The following is a 20,441-nucleotide window of genomic DNA, read 5'->3' on the forward strand; positions in this document are numbered from 1 at the left end:
AACTACTTCCAGAACCAAGCAGTTAAGAATTTAAGATTGACTCGACAAGCCGCACACCGAAATTTCCTATAAAACTACACAATGATAGGAATGCAACATTTTCCTCACCATACAGCTCTAGACTGATGTCAGTATGCTTGTATCTTGAAGGTTACAGGTTTAAACCTTGGATTAGCTGTACAATGCTGGGGTGATATAGGGAAATATGTTTACCCCAGTTAAAATTGTTAATGGCCCCTCCCACTACAATGCAGTCTCTGCACATAAGCGGACACAACTGTGGCTGCATTTTGCACTTACCAGTACTCCATATCAGTACTTGCAATAAAAGGTCTCTGTAAAGTCAGGCAGGGGCTTGGAACAAACTAGTTTGTTGGATGTGTTGTCTGACCGAGGCAAAAATGCTATTTCGAGTGGTCATACTCGTAGACGAAAAATCTAAAATTTAAGATATATAGAGTGTAATTGTTTTTGTTTGTAATTGGTTGAATTGAGGTAATGGTGTAGATATTTGTACTCTCAGTGGCATTCATGCATTTGCATTCGTTTAAACACACGAATAGTTGTATGTAAAGTGCCCTAAAAGAATACCTGAGAGAGAATTTAAATCCTTGCTACTTTCTCACCTCTGCAGACTTGGCCAATTGCTGCATAAAGTAGGCATGTTTATCAGATTTGTTGATTTTGGAGTTGCAAAAAATTGCAACATACCCCTTAGGGTTGGTCCGATCGGCGATGCCTGACAGCAATGGCCGATGGACACCAAATCGGCGATGTGCCGGCGATGTGCCGCCGCCGCCCGTCCGCAAATTAGACGTATTCTCCCGGAATCTGGAGTGAACGAGCAAGAGCGCGCACTAGAGTGACAGCGCGTGTGTGTTTGTGTGACTATAAATGCAGCGCCCCCTCGGAAGGTGTGTTGGGACACACCTTCCGATTCCCACAAATTACAAAGTATGTCCAAACTTTTGACTGGTACTGTAGCTTGTCAGGCTACATGATTTTCATGTGTGTTCATGCTGCAGTTCCCTTTTTTTGAGTAAGCCTTGCTTTCTAGCTAGGTATACAAACACACAGGTGTTGCTACCCAGGTCACAATAAAAATGGGCAATCCACCGGTGTCATATAAGTCACAAAGTTACAGCATTAACATAAACTGCAACATCCATCCACTTAAATGTCCAGGTACAGAGGGGAACCTTTGGACCATCACACTCAAATTGTCACTCAAATTGGCTGTGTTTCAAATGCGTTTACTGGTGAGAAGCTGGTGCTGAATCATGTACTGGTTGCAGCAATGAAAACATTACTGACTGATCATTATAGGTTTGCAGTTTCCAGAGCACTTAATGAAGAGTTTTTACCATCCAGCAGTACAAAGTATATTGTAGGAGGCATGGAATAGACATGGTCTACACCATGTTTGTTTAAAGTGATTGCCCAAAAGCAACGCTTATTCTTGACATTGATGTTAAGTAACTTTGGCTACAGGTATGGTCAGGCTGGGACCCGTTGTGGAGGGCATGATTGGACATGATTGCCAAATGCAAATAGTTAATTCCTGAGCACAGATAGCAATGATACACGGGAACTTAAGGGGAGAAGCTACTAGGTGTCCAATGAAACTTGCTCAGGTCCTACTATACTCAACATTACCGTGAAGGTGGTGCTAGTTGATACGTGTCCAAATATTTTACTCCCAACCTCCTGGGGAGGTTTTCACAATCTACAGAACATAACTCCAAAGCGGAATTGCACGATACACAATTCTTATCGACATATGGGAAGATAGTAAATCTAGGTTTGCATAAGATCTGGTAAAAAATAAGTGCAGGCCTGAAGTGGTAAAACATGGTCTCGTGGGGAAGGGCCTTAACCACTAATTTATTGCTTGCTGCCCAAATAATATGCCAACATGCCTTGTTATGAAGACAAAGCTCAGCCACATGCCTCTAGTTTCATAAAGAAAAAAGTCTGACCTAAGCAATGGGTTTAGAATTTCAGGCTTACATGTCTATATTTTGAATACAGCACCAGCATACTATAAGCATACAATTATACAGAACCATTACCTGAAACCCAGCTCAAAAGAATTGCCTCATAGCCACAAAACAGGAATAACCACACCCACTCAGTCACAAGATCCTACTGCTTTACACATTTGCATAAAAGGTTATAGAACTAGTTTGTCTACAAAAAATTAGGTTCAAGTCTTAGTAGTGCTAAAGCAAATTTATCTGGACTTAACTATACCACAATTACTCTGTAAGGGAGTGAATCAAATGAAAAGAACATTTTGCATTGCCTTTTTTTTTTTTTTAGATGAGAGTTGTTATCCTAGTTAAGCAGATACTGGGTGCCAAGGGTTCACTTCTTATCCTTGTCCTCAGTACCAGAAGTTAGTCAGTCTGGCCAACAGTTTGGTCTCATCCAGACGGGGAGTTCTGGTCCTCTGAAATGATGCGAACGCGGAAGTAACTGCATTCTATCAAAAGGCCACCAGGGGGCGACCGTTTTGGTGTCAAAAGGACTTCCGTCTCTATACAAGTCAATGGAGAATTCACCAACTTTTCACTTGATTTCTAACCTCAGTAAACGTTTTCAAAATGTGTTTATGGTCTCAATCGCTAGTTTAAAGCCTTCTTCAATGCAGTATGATGTTCATTTGTGAAATTTTGGCCTCCCTGATTTTATATTTGACGATAAAGCAGGGTATGCATTAGGGAGTGGCTACGTCGTGATTGACAGGTTGATTGGTTCACAGGTTCAGGAGGGCGCCTCTTGCTCCTCCTGATGCCCATATAAGTAGAATCCGTGTTTTTTTTTTTCCCGGCATGCACCGTAAATTTTCAAGATGGCGCTGCCCAGATCTGAAACTATTCGCTTCCAAGCAGCAGTCCACAAACCAATGGGTGACGTCACGGATGTTACGTCCATTTTATATACAGTCTATGGTCTCATCATTATTTCTGGAATACCCTTACCCAAATTGACATACAAATTGTTCTGAAAACCACCCCTCATCTTGCATTACCAAAAGGTCCAAATTTACCCATGATGACAAACACTTTGGTCAGTGAAAGAGGTGTCTAAAACTGGGCCCTGGTTCTATAATTGATGAGATGCCCAGGTGATCAGCCATGTTTTAGGGGCTATGAAGTACAAAATCTCTCTTGAATAGTCCCAGAACGCACTGTCAGCACCTTATTTAATGTCCCACCACAGATGTATTACAAAAATGGACAGTGATCTAAGACATTGTCTATGGAATCCCATTATACACAACACTTTTTTTTTTCTTCCAAGGGCAGACTTGCAGCAAGGCCAACTCTGACAAGCCCTCTTACAACATCTACAGTTGACAAAGCTGCAGATGAATTAATAGAAAAATAGTAATTTAAGGGTGCATGAACATGTTTTATTTAATAAGGACACATACATTTCTATATCATTGATCACAACTTGAACTCTAGAGTGATAAGATGGTGTTCTATGGTAAAGCAGTAAATCATATTACAAGCTTACATGTCATCAGATGCATAGTATGCAAATACCTCTATAAGCTGATTATTTCTATAGGACATCATTTCATTTTAATCAGTCTCATAAAAGACTGGGGATAGCGTGTATTGCAGTCTACCTTTTGATACTACCACTAGGGGTCACCAAATAGGGGCTGGAAGTGCCAATCGTGAATAAATCATAGGGGTAGTTTCTGCAACCAACCACCATGAAATCACAATAACTTTTTCCAAGAATCCTTGGAGTATAAAATACATTTGTCTACAGATTTTACAGTTAGTTACTTCCCAGTGAATCAACTGGACAGTTTAAAAAAAATATTTGGATGGAAATTCATTTGGCAATTGTCTGCTGTACATTAATGACTACATTTGAGATAAAACTCAAATACATTATGTACAATGTGGAATGTCTTAAGACAATTAACAAGGTAATGGATTATGTGTAGTTTTTATTGTGAAGACTTGAAGATGTTTTGCCTTACAAGTGGCAAGCTTTTTTTCCAAACTCCACTGGCTGTGCAGTTGCCTTGAACTTGCTGTACTACAATTCCATACAGATGTGACATGAAATATGAATGTGCAGTTAATTGGACTTTCCAACTGCCAAAACAAAGTCGAAATGGGAGTAAAAACAAAATGTATTACACAAAGATTTTTACTCTACAATTTTAATGGCACAGTTAAAATTCTACTCCGTGACAAAGCTATTATTTCAAACAGATCTTACCATGTTATACACGTGATGAAACGAAAATATCAAATCATATATTTGCAAGTAAAAAAGCATGATGGAATATGCAACAATATGATGGTGACCTCTAAAAACAATGAAAAGCAAAATGTATTTGTAGTCAATTAATGGGATTTTCATGTGAACTACAACCATTGCCAGTGGGAGAATACTAGGTTTAAATTTAGGACTATATTCATGTCAGATGTAGCCGTTTTGTTCATTTAACAACAAAAAAAAAAATTAAGATTAATTCCAAATAATTTAGAAAACATGAACCCACTCCTTTCCCACAGATTTCAACAAACTTTTTCTTTCCTCATACAGAAGAAAACGTGTATAAAAGCACTAACATAAAAAAATCTCTGCAAACTTTACATCCATTTATAATTTACACAATCAAATATTTACATTCAAAAGCAGTCAAAAACACTATGAAGTTGATTCTTGGCAATAACAATGACCAATGGGTCTGACATAGTTACCCGCTGTTATCTGAGCCATGAGAAGTCTGGTGCTGAAGAAACGTCTCCAAGCATGAGAAAGTCTCTGTGCACTCGGTGCATTCATAAAGAGCCTCTGAAGAATTTCCTTTATCAGTTTGAGTATGGTCCATATAGTCATCCTCTATATCCTCCGCATTACCCTTTCCTAGGATAAGGTCCCTCCCACTGGTGCCAGTGCCTTGAGAGGTTAGTTCCACATCATCTGCTTCTCCAGTGGCTGGGTGATTTTGAAGGTGAAGCTCAAGGGATGAGGAATTCCTGAACTGAGCTGGACACCGGGGGCATTTACTTGGCTCCTTTTTGTGATAGCGCAAGTGTCGTTGGTAGACACACAACAGCCCAAATCTCTTCCCACATTCCTGACACTTATAATTAACCCGGCCTGCTTTCCCTGATTGCTTCCCCTTTTGATCCTGTTCTGGTGACGTTTGTTCATTGTCAGAGGAGCTCTTGTTTTTCTCATCACCAGAACTCTTGTCTTTCTCACCATTAAGAGGATTGGGTGCAGGCCCGTTTTGGGGAGCTGTATATAAGTGTTTCAAACCTGGTTTCTTTTCTAATTCAGCTTTGTGGTACATAGCTAGATGCCTTCTTACATCACAGCGCTGAGGAAAATGTCTACCACAAAATACACATGTGTGCATGGTACCCTTATGGTACCTCATGTGCCGAGATAAACTACTAGAATGATTAAAGACACGATGACAGTGCTTGCAAGGATGCAATTTGCCATTTGGATTACCCCCTCTTCTACGTCTGCCTTTAGGTGGCATTCTCCGCTTTAAAGTTTTTTGGGCTTCTTGATTAAGCTGATCTATTTCCTCCTGAGTTTGATGAGTGAGATGATGCTCCTTCAGAGCTGTTAACTTTTGGAAACGATCCCCACATAAACCACATCTGTATGGTGTGAAAGAGTACTCATTATCAATCTCACTGCTAGTATCCATAAAGATATCCCCATTCTTAACATCAATAGTTGTACCATTGCTGTGACAGTTCTCTGGCAGCGTGTCATCTATGTTCTTAGAGTTCACTTCAATTTCAATTTCAGATGTAAAAGTAGCATCAGGCTCTTTACCTTTGCAATGGTGTGCTGAATGTGTCTGAAAATCTGATATCCAAAAAAAATTTAACTTGCACTTCCTACAAGGATATGTTTTTTCAAATCTTTTTTCCTGATTCTCAGATTTACCCAATGCTGTAGCCTTGGGAGAGAAGTGATTTTCTTTTCGATGAGCATTCAGTGCATCCACTTTAAGGAATCGCTTACCACAATGACCACAGCAGTGAAACCGTTCATATGCATGGTCTTGGAGGTGTTTCTTAAGTTCCTGCCTACCTTCAAAGATTTTACAGCACAAAGTACATTTGTAACCTCGCTCTGTGTTACGATACTGCTGGTGACGATGTAAACTCTGCAGACTGTTAAATGATCTGCTACATATTTCACAACGGTAATGGCCCTGGCGTGACTTGTCCAAGTTGAAGTCTGATGGCCTTGGCCTGAAGACATCTCTGTAAGGAGAAGAGTGTGGCCTTAGAGTTGGAGACACTGGCTTGATAGGAGATGGGAAATGTGATGGCAGGACTCCAGGAGATACTGGTTTCACAGAAGAATGTGACTGCGCAAAGCCATTTACAACTGTCAATGTGCCATTTTCTTGTAGCACGTATTCTCGAGGGACTTCAAATCCATTGGATGAGCCATCAAAGGAAAATGACTCCAAAGGTCCATGAATAGTCATGTGGGCCAGAACATTAGAGTACTGACTAAACCCATCACCGCACTCAGTGCAGATGAAGGTACTGGATTCTCCACTCAGCTGCGTTGAAGCAAAACTATTAACTGATTTCTGCTTTTCCATGATGAAATAATTTTGTCCATGTGCTGATGGCATCACTTTTTCATCTGCAAGTAGAAGTAAAACTCAATCCTGACACCCACATAAGTCCATATGAGAATCGGTACGGCTATCCACTTCCTCTCTCAAACGGTTCTAAAGAGATGTCCTTATGTTCACTCCTCTGCTAAGGTTTTCCATGTTGTATCAGCACCTGTGTGGATAAAAAAAAGAATGATCAAACCACTGAAGCCCAAGTCTGTTTCACACAATTAAAAAACACGTGCCAGATAAGTATGCAGTGTTACTTTGCAATAATTTTAAATCACCTAAACCAGATGTTGACCAAGGGTGTAACAGTAAACAAAATCTATGGTTCAGTATGTACCTCTGTTTTGGGTTCACAGTTCATACAATTTCAAAAAGGTTGATAATAACATTTTGGTCTGGCGATGGCTTATTGGCCAAAACTATTACTGAAATAATTTAGTTGTGCTAGAGTGGAGAGGCAAACAATCTTTCGGGTTCTGTTTTAAGCTGCTGTATGATCTAACTGTATAACGGGGTTGAAACTAGCTCAACGTCCTGCAGCAAAAACATTAACATGCTGCTTAAACGCTGATGCCTCAGTATTAATAATCTAATTATGTCAAATACAAATATGAAGGAAAAAAAAGAAAAATGTAAAGCTATGTTAAAAGTGCATGTAACTGTGAAGTGCAACTTCCTAAACTGGATTTAGACTTTTCCTTAATGTTTGTAATCCTCATCTGTTGTGCTTTATTTCTACTTAAACTATTACTAGCCAGATTTCCCTCAGAAAAGAGATTTCAATCTCAAGGAACTTCCTAGTTAAAGCTGCAGTATGTTACTATTTCTGTGTTATATTTGCTAAAATTGTCATTATGTTCCGACAGATCAACTGTGAAAAAAATCTGGTGTATTTGGGTCCATCCAGTGGTCGTAATGCCATTTGAAAGAATCCACGGCTCCCGGATCAAAACAACCAATCAGAATGTCTGAGAAGTGTCATTGACGCTCATGCCCGCCCCCAATCCCCACACAGCGTGTACGGTTTCAAAGTCGCATCAAGTTCAACAGAGCAGATCGCACCACACATAGTGAGACAGAACCAGCATAAAACTTCCGGTCAACTGTCAAAATAAAACAACCCGTACCGCATCCCAATGGCATTTCAGCAACATTATAATTATATATTTATAAATTTGAGCAAGTTAACAAAATTGGACCGTTTAGTTGTGCTGATACTACAGTAAGTACAGTGGCCTAAAGGCACTCATTCGGATTTGACTGGGCTGCTGTAATTACTGTATTAACAGTGCAACTTAATTTAAAAGGCAGATTGCTCTACCAGAGCACACTCTGCTCTGCTGCTCTAACGCTCCAAGTGAGGTAAGACGCCGGACAGAGCAAAACCGTGGTACAACCATGGCTGCTCCCGGTGGAAATATGGGGTCACTCGGCAGTGGCCTTTGCCCGCACAGCGCCTGCTGGGCTCTCACTGGGTCAAACAGGCTTCCACTACTCGGCTCGACTTAAACCAGGAACGACCTTTTCCATTACTTCATAGTACCTCCTCAACGTGGGCGGGGTCATCATTGGAGGTCGACCGATACGGATTTTTTATGGCCGATGCTGATTCTTTTGACACCTCTGGGTCCACCCAGTGGTCGTTAGTAGGAGTGTGACGAGATTTCGTACCACGAAACGCGACGATATTTCTCGTCGACGTGAATTTTGTCTCGCGAAGCTATAATTAAGGGGCTGCAGTTCTCTACACTGAGAGCCTGAGGTAGGAGGAGCGGAGGAATCTAGCGTAGCTATGGAAGCCTAATGATGCAAAAACTAAAATGAGTCGCACTACCAAATTATAACACAATTTATATGTTGTTCTACTTGTGTATTTATGTGATACAGGATTTGTGCAATTTACTTTTATTTCTGTGTTTTTTTATTAGCAATATGTTATAATTTGTGATAATTGGATTCTTTATTTAATTTATATATTAGAATTGTTTCTACTCTTTACAATTTACTTTTTAGTATTTGTGATTGTATCTAACTTCTGTATTTATGGTTGTTATTTCCATAAATACCAAAATTATCCATCTATAAAATATCTATATGGGGAAACCTTTTACAGTGCTGCATACTGCATATGATAATTAAATATTTACAAAGTAGAAAAAAGTGATTCATTACAAGCTGATTAGTTCAAACATTTCAATACAATTTCCATTTTGTGAATCTTAAATAAAAGAACAGTCATGTATTTCCTCATTGAAGTTTTCTTAAAAATATAGTTTAAATCTCGTCTCGCCTCGATCTCACGAACCCAATATCTCGTCTCGTGAGCTGAGTGTATCGTCACACCCCTAGTCGTTAGGACTGGGACCGGTTCCAATTGGTTCAATCCATCGACATCATTTGCATTTATGCTTAACGATTCCCTTATCGATGCCTTACTTTCGCGTGCTCATCGCGTGCCTTGCAAAACAATGACGTCACGCTTGTGTGCGCGAGAGGCAATCAGCGCGAGCGACACCATGGCGGAGAGACAGAAGCGGTCCAAAGTGTGGCTTAATTTCACAAAAAATGATGCTAACAGCGCAACGTGTAATGTGTGCCGCACCTTCATTTCGTGCAAGGGTGGAAACACCAGCAACATGCTGAAGCATTTGTCGACGAACGGCATCAAGTATCAAGAGTGCCATGTATTTGACTCTCTACGCCGCCAGTCAACGAGTGCTGTGCGGTCTCAGCAGAGAAGTGAGGGTAAGTATGTCCTGTCCTATGATAACATTAGCACAACGCAAGCAATGACAGATTCTGTAACATTATTTGATGTAGATGAAAACGAATGCTGTACAAATATTATCTCATTTGATCCATTTTAGATGATAGCGGTGAAGGACCGAGTACTGCTACTTTTTCTACCTCCCAAGCTAACGTTGCTAGCCCAGCTCCACGTCCCACTCCCCCTGCATTTAGCCAGCAGCAAACGCCATTCACACTTACCACACAGGGCAAAATGATGCAGGAGAAGTTAGACGACTGTCATCGTGCAGCAGAGCTGTTTACAAGTCATTTTTTACAAGTCCAAGTCAAGTCTCAAGTCTTTGAGCTAGAGTCCAAGTCAAGTCTCAAGTCTTTGAGGGTCAAGTCTCAAGTCTCTGGTCAAGAGTCCGAGTCAAGTCTCTCGCCAACACTAAATCAAATTCAAATTCTGACCTTAGAGCTGTACAATCCTTCATCCTGATCAGTTAGCCTTGCGAGCACCTGCCCATGTCTGTTTTTGTGGTGTGCTGTCACTGAAGTTTGTATGTATGTATCTGTTTGTATGTTGAGATGCCCTCTCCTGAAACTGTTACCAAATCTACCTTCGGCTATTACCTTGACCTAGACCTTGATATAGGACAGTATGAAAATGTATCAATTGTAGGTTCACTATAGAGAATCTACTGCAATGTGATGTGAAGAAACATACACTAAGAATTATTTCAATTCCATAACCATAAACTTTTCTTCAACAAAAAAATAATTATTTTAACAATGTTGTAAAATATAACAAAATGAACAAAGCATGAACATCACAGAAACACTGCACTGCAGTTTAACACTGTGGTACAAACACATTATTTTTTTCTCCAAGCTGCCTTTTATCTGCTGCTTAACACAACACACAGCAGGGAATGTGTGGGGATATTATAAAATATATATATATAAAATGACCATAGTTAACGCAACGTTGTGTTTTTTAATAATTAGTAGCGGAGCCACTAAGTTAGTGGCACTAAATAACGGAGTTGCGGTGGTTTCCTGTCTGAGCTTTCAAAATAAAACCTTTGCTATTGTGCGCTTCTTATTATTATTAACAAACAAATTTGGGCTTGTCAATTACGGGAGAAATGACGGGAGGGCGGCGGGAGATGGTTTCGAAATATGGGAGAACCAGGGAAAAACGGGAGTGTGAAGGCCTTGTATCCAAACGTAATGATCTGAGGCACTCCTGCTGAACTTGTCGCACTCGCCATTGTCAATGTCTGATACTGAAGATGCGCGCTTCTCACACGGCGCATGCGCGTGGCATGACGTTGGTGTTTACATCTAGCTCAGAGCCAGAGATCATACAAAAAGATGAATGACAGATAAATAATGAGAATAATAATAATAACATGAAATAAAGGTTGTTCGCGAGCCTCGAGTCGAAGTCAAGTCTGAAGTCTTTTGAGGTCGAGTCTGAAGTCACAGTTTAGTGAGACTTAAGTGCAACTCGAGTCCGAGTCGCGAGTCCGAGTCCCCAGCTCTGTCGTGCAGTAACACAATTTGTTGTGACAGGTTTGCACCCTTTCTCCACATTTGAGGAGCCAGCATTCCCGTAGGTAAAGGTTCATAGTAGCGTTATTTGCAGGTAGATGTCTTGATTACAAATAACAGGAGGCGATATCATTAATTATTATTAAATGACCACCATGGCTCTCTGTTAATTAATATTGTATTGGCAAAAAAACATCATGACTTACAATGAGAATGTGACGAATATAGCCTTTTGATGTTAAAGTAGTAGAATGAATGTTAAGTTGTATAATCTATTCTAAGCAGTTTAACATTCTGTAGGTAAATGACAAAGAAACTATGTCCCAAGTATAACCCCCCCCCCCATCAAGAGACATGCTATCCACCTGATCCCTGCGTGGTACAGCATTGAAAAGGAACATTTAATAGCAGAACTTAAGGCTGTTCCAAAGACAGCAATCACAGCAGATGGATGGACAAGCCTTAACCAAGACCACTATCTGACTGTGACATTGCATTACATCAGGGAGGGTATAATCAAAGGCAGGGTCCTCCAAACCAAAGCCATTTATGAAGCACAGAGAGGAGCAGCTGTGGCAGATGAAATTGGCAGCATCCTAGATGAGTTCAAAGTCAGGGAGAAGGTTGTGGCAGCCACTGTTGACAATGCAGGCAACATGGACGACGCAGTGAAGAAGCTGAATGTTCAAAAGATGCAGAAGTGCCAAACTGTTTCCAACTGGGTTGCAAGAGTACGCGCAGTCGTTATATGGATGAAGAGATCCCATATGGCCAAGGTCGTCCTCAAGGAGAAGCAGCGACTCCTCAGTAAGAATCATATTTTAATACTACTATTTCACGATATTATTCTAATATAAAAATAACACATCATGGTGACATGAACAAATTGTGGCTAATATAAATTACAACAAAAGTGTTTATTATGTGTCTGTGATTTACATGTACTCATACAGGTGTGTGTGTTTCAACTTGGCCTTTTTCAGACCTGCCCCAGCACACACTCATCCTGGACGTAAAGACACGGTGGAATTCCCTCTATTTAATGGTGGAGATTCTTTGAGCAGGTTAAGGCTACTCAATTAAATCGAAAATTGATCGTGATTACGATTTTGGGGCCAAACGATGTCAAAACTAATAAAATCGTCAAAAAGCCGCGCATGCGTATTTCTGTCCCTCCCCCACAGCATGCACTGTACACCAGAGCTGCCAACAACCCGTTTTTGTCTTTTCTCCCGGGAATCTCCTGTAATTTTACAAGCCCCAACTTTGTTTGTTAATAATAATAATAATTAAAACTGCAAGCAGTGTCGAAGGGCCCTCGCACCCCACCGGTTTCCCCCCAACTGTAACGCCGTATGTGCACGTCGGTGCGTGCGGTAGTCGCAGGGCTGTCAAAACTGGCATGTAGATGTCTTTGCTCCTGTGCCTTTAAGTGAACATTGTGTGATGGGGTTAATGTCTCCACTAGGAGACAAACTAAGACCACAAATGAGTCTGGGTGACTTCTCAGCACAAAGGAATGTGGGTGAAGGGCCAAATAATCATCAAGATTGAGCATTTATGGCTGGATGGCCAACTTCCTGTTGGACTTAGGCTATGGGTCCAAGAGGCTTTTTAGTGCGTCTGGACATGATACATGTGTTTCATGAATTTGGTTTGTCTACGTCAATCTGAGTCGAGGGGCTTGATTTTTTAAAATTTTCTAGGGGGCGCTATTAATCCATTTTTGCATCGGCCATTTCCGCGATCCTTAGAATATCAAATTCTTCGCCGGATCGGACATGATTGCAAGTTTTGGTGAGTTTTGGAGCATGTTTAGGCTGTCAAAAAGGCGTAAAACTATAATAATAATAAAAATCATCCAGATTGAACATTTTAGACTGGATGGCCGACTTCCTGTTGGACTTAGGGTATGGGTCCAAGAGGCTTTTTTGTGCATCTGGACATGATACATAGGCCTTGTCGATTTCATTTCTCTATGTCAATGTGGAAGGCGGGGCTTAAACTTTGAAATCTTCCAGGGGGCGCTGTGGAGTCATCTTCTCACTTAAAAATCCCAAACTTTGTCAGTAGTCAATATGTGTGACTGTTGAGGTATGTGTACAATTTGGTGAGTGTAGGAGTTTGTGAAAATGTACAAAATGGATAAAGGCATTAGGGGACGCTATTGAGCAGTTGTGCCATGCCCAGGGGCAGTTATGGTCTCAAATTAAAGTGCTCCTCAGTGTGAACCTATGTGGGCAGTTTGGTGATTCTGTGAAGACGGGAAAGTCCTCTAAACGCAGTTGGAAAAACGGAAAATTGACGCAGGAAATGAACAATAACCGACTTCCTGTTAGAGCGAAAAATTTGAAAAAATTAATTTGGGGGGTTTACCCATGAGTGCTATGAGTCCTGTAAATTTCACGAAGATCAGACAAAGTTTGTGGTCACATGACCTGCTGTTAGGGGGCGCTATGGAGACCCCTTGCCACACCCACCCCCAATGATGTTGTAATTGAAACGGCTTCAACAGGTGTGACATTTTACGCACTGCATGTATTAACATCCGACAATGTATGGAGGAGTTATAAGGAGTTGTTTGTTTATACAAACAAACGACTACCACGCCCACCTGGTATAATGTAGGTAAAATCTGTTATCAAGTTTACATCATCAAGGTCTGAGGATGATACAGTTCCAATCTGAAGTCTGTGGAGTCAAAACTGTAGGAGTTCGTTAAAGTACGAGGCCTGGAAATGGGGAAAATGGCGACAAAAATGCACCTGTGATCCAAGATGGCCGACTTCCTGTTGGACTTAGGGTATGGGTCCAAGAGGCTTTTTTGTGCGTCTGGTCATGATATATATGAATCCTAAATTTCGTTCATGTACGTGCATGTAGAAGGCGGGGCTTCAACTTTTAATGTTCTAGGGGGCGCTGTAGAGTCATTTTGGCACTTAAAAGGTTGCGGTCATACCAAAAAATAATATTCGTGAGTCTTGACGAGTGTGTCCAATTTGGTGAGTTTTAGAGTTTGTCAGTACATCCTAAGTGGGAAAACGCATTAGGGGGCGCTACTGAGCTGTTGGGGCAAAATGTTGGGCAAATGTGGTATCAGATGAAAGAGCTCATGATTTGAAACCTACGTGGCAGGTTTCATGATTCTGTGAACATCATAAAGTCCTCAAAGCGGTGTTCGAAAAATGAAAATCAGTGCACGCCACGCCGCGTGGGCGACTTCCTGTTTGGTAAAAAAATTCCACAAAATGAATTTCCCAATGATCCGATGAGACCTATGACATATGTAAATTTCATTAAGATCCGAGAAGATTTGTGGTCACATGACCCGACGTTAGGGGGCGCTAGCGAGTCCCCTTACCACGCTTGCGTCCAATCACGTTAAATTAAATAAATTTTCACCAGCTGCGACGTGTGTGCAGAATTTCATGAGTTTTCATGTATGTTCAGGCTGCCAAAAATGCGCTCAAAGTGGCGGCACAAGAGCGTGAAAAATAATAATAAGAATCCTGGCAAAAGCAATAGGTCCCTCACTGACTGGTCAGTGCTCGGGCCCTAATAATGAAAAGCGCACAATAACAAAGGTTTTATTTTGAAAGCTTAGACCGGAAGCCGCCGCAACCCTATTACTTTGACAGAAGCTGAAACACACGGCGAAATGTTTTTACGTGTAAATAAAAGTGCACATTTTCCAGCCTGCGTCAGACAAGGCTGAGTTTACTGACTAAATATTAAAAACCAGGATGTGTTGTGTGAACTATCGTCATCTTAAACCGTTCGGCCAGCACTAATATCTCCACACATTTTCTGCTGTGTGTTGTGTTAAGTGGCAGATAAAAGGCTGCTGCTTGGAGAGAAAATTAATTAAGCCTAATGGACAAGAAATGCAGCATGTTTCTAAAGTTTAAAAAAAATCGTTTTAATAATCGTGATTTCAATTTTGACCCAAATAATCATGATTATGATTTTTTCCATAATCGAGCAGCCCTAATACATGTAATATGTCTGTGTATGAAAAGACTCTGGTCTCACATAATTTAATACTTCCACTTCCTTTAAAGAAAGCAGTAGTAATTTCGTGTGTTGCAGAACCAAAAAAGGTTGATAAAAAGAAAGTGTGTGCAACAGTTTAATGAGAATAGGAACACAGTACAGGAGATAAATGTTCCGTTTGCTTTTTTAGTGCATGTGCAGCTGGCGCGTGTAGACTGTACTCGCCGCCATGCGTGGAAAGTAGGAGTTTGCCTTAAGATGTGCTACACAGCCTGAAATTTGAAAAGCAACATCACACCACTGATGCAGCAACAGTAAAAACACTCAATATAAAAATGTCCCATACTAAACTGCAGCGTGAGGATCAAGGCCAATCCAGGTGCTCCATAGAAACTGCATCTTTACCTCAGTGGGTAATGAGACTAAATGATTCAATTCTGCCAAACCCTGCTGCAACTAGGGCTGAGCAATATATCGATACTGTGATATGAGACTCATCTGTTGACCCATTCTTTCTCCTCCGACACCTGGCGTTGCTTTCAACCAAATTGTTCCACCCTGACCATCCTGGGGCCTCCTCCACTTTAAATCAGCTGTCCAACTAATAACAGACCCACTAATCTAATCCTTCATATATTGCCTTTCTTGATCATAATTAGTAAACTCTGTGATTGCATGCTCAATAGTTTCCATTGGTTTGGGCCAAAAGGAGTTCCAAAAAATTGGCATATCGGATATCAGCAAAAAGTCCAGTACCATGCATCCCTACTTCTGACATCTTAGAATAAGCAGTGTGTAGTTGAGGTCTCATTACAGACGTCTCCCAGCTTTTAACAGCTCCACCAAATAGTGATTATTAGGGGTGTAAATCACAAGTTTATCACTATACGATATTATATTGATTCAATGAACAACGATTCGCTGTTTGCCGATATCACAAAGTCTGTCACGATACGATTTTGATTCGATTCAGGAGCCAGCAATCGATATGAGACGATATCACAGCTGATTTATCACAATCACTTCCATTCATATCAAATCACAAAACGCTTCTACAATATCATTAACATTTTTATTTCTGAGCTCAACCAGACATTTAAATGGAAAACAATCTATTCTTTTTTAATAAAAAATATTCCTCCTGTTCATTATAAAGTGCCACATTTTGATATAGAGCTTTAAAATTTTCACATCCTATAAAAGAAAATGACACACAAACATCCATAGTAAGAAAGCAGGAGCCGGACCAAACGCTGCAGCTCCCAATGCAATCCCAATGACTGGGACCCACCTGCATTGGGAGCTGTGGCTGTGCGCGTCTACCACACATTTTTTTCACATCTTATAAAAGAAAACCGAAAGGACATTAAGTCACCATTTTATACATTAAAGCAGGCGGTGTCTACCGTGCTGACGAGGAAAAAACGACACGACAAAAGACGAGCAGCTGCACATTTCAGTGTTTCTGTTTGTCTGAGTTTACAGTAACGTGATGTCTGAAGCATCTGATGAAAGACTGTCTTTATAATCCGTCTGCAGACATGAAACTTGTCGCTCCTTGAGAGTCATGGTTTTTAGTTTTTGTAGAAAAAAGCAGCTCGAAATAACTTTTTTTCTGGCCGTTGCCATGGCACTGCTTGCATTTTGTTTGGAGGTGTGCGCGCTCGGGCAGAGACAGACGTGCCAGGGGACTTTCAAAATAAAAGCGCGTCTTAAATGATCAATGTCTGATCGATGTTTTCATTTTGCATCGATGCTATTGGCTCGTGCTCATTAAATCGATGTAGATCGGCATTTCCTTACACCCCTAGTGATTATGTCTCTAAACTTCTCACATGCTTTCATTTCAATCCAGTAAACCGATCTAATAAACCACCAAAAACCAAGAGAATACCTAGACAAATAGTCCAAACACTGAAAACAGATTTATTTGTCAGATCTTTTGTTTTTTCTTCTTTCCTCTCCCATTAATCATCTCACAACCCCTCAGATTTATCTGGGATCCCAAATAGAGCTTCAACAACGAATCGATAAAAAACGATTATTAAAGTGTTGGCAACGAATTTCATTATCGTTTCGTTATGTTGCGCGATTAATGCGTCACTCACTATGTCGTGGAGCAGTTCAGACGGAGCTGAGCAGAGGCGGAGAAAACGGGTCCGCCCGAAATCTTCTAAAGTGTGGGAGCAGTACACACAACATAAAACTAGAAAGAGTGTGTTGCATCCTGCCGAGGTTGGCACGCACACAAAAAACAATCTTTTTTTATCGCTTTTGTGCGTCATGTCAATGATATAATGTCACCGTGTGGATCATTAATCTTGATGCAGCGTGCACCCACGCTTTAGTTAGTGAACTATCAGCTTCTACCTGTTGAGATTTCACCGTGAGAAGTAGCACACATAATTTTGTATGGAAGCCTACTGATGGAAAAAGTAAAACTGGTAACTACAAAATAAACCACATTTTATACTGTTTACATGTAGTTTCACAGACACATTGTTATATTTTTTCTGGGTTGTGTGTGAAATCATTAAGAATAATATAAAACCAGTCTGTACACCACCAAGTGAAATGGTTTAGACTTTATTCTTGGGTGACACTGCTGAAGGGTAATATTGATTTATAAGTGTTATATTTGTGTGAACAAGGTTCTTTTTTATTACCAATATGTTATAATTCGCAATATATAATATAACTCTTTAATTTATATACTACAACCACCACTGGATGTTGAAACAAATCCTGTTTTAAAAACAGTTTTATCATTTGCATTTTTCTTTATTATTTATTCATTGTTCCAACAGCTCAGGTCCCTTTAAACAAAAGAAAATACCTCTTTTTGTGTAGCATACATGTGTATTTTTTTTGTTAAAGCTATCAGACATTAACATTTAGTTGTTTTGTTTCAATTATTATTTATAGTTTAATATTACTTTAACAGCTCAGGGACGTCCTAGCAGCAACCTGTTGTTTGAGCACTTTTTTGCATTGCCAATTTGAAATAATGTTATGTTTTTGAATGAAGGGGTGGAAATTAAAAATCAGATTCATTGATTAATCGGAAAAATAATCAACCGATTAATCGATTATCAAAACTAAGTGCCTAGTAGGGCTGTCAACAAATATTCTAAATTTTAATATTTAAAAAAAAAAAAAAAAGGAGATTCTATTGTGAAAATGAATATTCGACTGTGGGAAAAAACACATCAGCTGCTGCTTTGCGAGTGGGCGCACTGCATAACGGGTCAGGGACAGGTCACAGGTCACAGGAGTCGCACTTGCACAGAGAGAAAAACGAAATGGCAGAAAGTTCAGAGCCCAACTCGGCAGCAGAGAGACTGGTTTAGACTTCAAGCAACCTAAAGAGCTCCGTTTGGAAATACTTCGGATTTTGGTCAGTAGACGGCAAAAACGCGGAGCCTCGAGATAAAGTTGTATGCAAGCTGTGTAAGCTACAGTTAGCTTACCATTCCACCACTAGCAACATGAGGGCACATCTACAAAATGTGCACCCAAATGAGCATGCCCTTTTCCTCACTATACCGCTCCTCCAGATCGGTGATGATTTTTGTCTTCATCTCTGACGATGCAGGTGGTTCTGGTTCGTCTGGCTTAATTCACATAATGCGCAAATATAGATATTCGAATGGTTCGAAACTGTTTTTTTTTTTAAAGGGAATATTCAAACGTCATTTTGGAGCAATTTTGACAGCCCTAGTCCCTAGTCCTAAATAATAAACTAACTCCACCTACAGCAGCTACAACGGTAAGATAATGCTTACACACTGATGCTCTAGTATTAGTAATCTGACATATACACTCACTGGCCACTTCATTGAGTACACCTGTGCAATCTAATTCAATCCAGTTCAAAAGCTTTTCCATAAATTCTACTTTTTACAAGTTAACACATTTTCAGTTTTTGTTGAAATTGTCAAAAAGGTGATAATATTACTTTACGTTTATTATTGAGGTGATACAAAGTAGTGGTGGTGTCCTGGGGTGAATTATATTGAATTGTGTTCCTAATATTATGCCCCCCTCATGTTATGGAGTGGACAAAATATTCGGAACATCATTCAATATAATGCACACTAACACGCCACCATCACCCACTATGATCTCAATAATAAACATAGTAGAATTATCACCTTTCTGACAATGTCAACAAACCCTCAACATGTATAAGCTTCACAAATGTAGAATATAAAGCAGAGCTGATTGCATTAGACTGCACTAGGTACTGCTGAACCTAGTAAAGAGGCCAGTGAGTGTACGATGACAGAGGGACCAAACCGAAACTTTTACTTTAATACTTTTAGCTGCTAATACTTAGATGCTTTTACTTCAGTAAGATTTTTACTTGAAATTGAGTATTTTAATATTACTGCAGCGTGTGTTCCCAGGAGATTACAGCCGGCAGATGGTGACTTAAGCCGTCCTGAACAAATAGAGAGTCTACTGTAGCAAGTCAGCTAGTTACGTTAGCCTACTTTCACAGATAACCATTTCACTACAAGATAGAATATTTGACATATGTGCAATCAGGCGAAAGAAACGGCAGTACACCAACTGCATCGACTTAATGTGACGCTTTGGGTTAATATTGTGGACAGGCTATGTAATGTTAGCTACTGACTATCGACAACAGTAATGTAGCAAGCGTAGCTCGAACATTCAACGTAGTCACGACTTACTTTGGAATTTTTCACATATCTCAGAGACACAGGCTGTTTCTCATGCAGTATCCCAGTGCTTCTGCGGTGTGCTCGATGACTGCTAACTATAGCAGGCCGAGGCTATTTTCTCCGGGAGATCCTTAAAATGGTGACCATGATGGCGACGGCCGTGACGTCACGACGCATGCAACAGACGTTTATCACGTTTTCTAAAAGCCAATTAATAGACAAACAAAAATAATCGAACAAACACAATAAATAAATGAATGGAATACACTTTGTAAACCAAATGTATTACTTTTTTTTTTATCTAATTTTGAGACATACATTGATTATCTCCATGATCCAAAAAAGTAGGCTAACTGTATTGCAATATGATTAGGCTAAATAGAAAGCTTTCTTGAAAAGCTGACACGTTTATAGGCTTTTTCGTTTACAGTAAGCCTGCATATTTCTTTTCACTGGAGTTTGGCCATGGCTGAAACGTTCCCACAATTTAATCACACTCCTAGTTGACAAGAGTTTTTCCACAAATTTGTCTTTACTTTTAGATTGTATCGAGCAACCTCATTAAATATTTTTCACATAATTCACATAACCTTTCATCCTCAAGAATGTTTTTAAATCTGCCGACTTCAAGATTCAAGGGAAGGATTCCTGTTCTCAGCTGTGCCACTAAGGACCTTTGATTTCTCGTTAAGTTTGCTTTAACATAAGGTTCAGGGCCATAATTGTGCTTAATTTGGATATATGTTCGTAATTTGGGCTTTAACAAAATATGATTTAACCATTTTATATCAAATAAAGCAAATAGTTTCTCACTAATT

The 20,441-nt window shown here is 40.1% G+C and overlaps 1 protein-coding gene across 1 annotated transcript; it reads right to left on the bottom strand.

Moving 5' to 3' along the window:
• Positions 1–3,840: 3,840 nt before the first annotated feature.
• si:dkeyp-84f3.5 (uncharacterized protein LOC334144 homolog) lies at positions 3,841–19,779 on the bottom strand. The gene is made up of 2 exons (XM_062422971.1): positions 19,633–19,779; positions 3,841–6,815 (listed from the first exon to the last, which is right to left on the bottom strand). The coding sequence occupies exon 2, from the start codon at positions 6,656–6,658 to the stop codon at positions 4,736–4,738; it is 1,923 nt and encodes a 640-aa protein (XP_062278955.1). The 5' UTR covers positions 6,659–6,815; positions 19,633–19,779; the 3' UTR covers positions 3,841–4,735.
• Positions 19,780–20,441: the final 662 nt, after the last annotated feature.

The sequence above is a fragment of the Scomber scombrus genome, chromosome 7 (assembly GCF_963691925.1).
Source record: "Scomber scombrus chromosome 7, fScoSco1.1, whole genome shotgun sequence".
Classification (NCBI taxonomy): domain Eukaryota; kingdom Metazoa; phylum Chordata; class Actinopteri; order Scombriformes; family Scombridae; genus Scomber; species Scomber scombrus.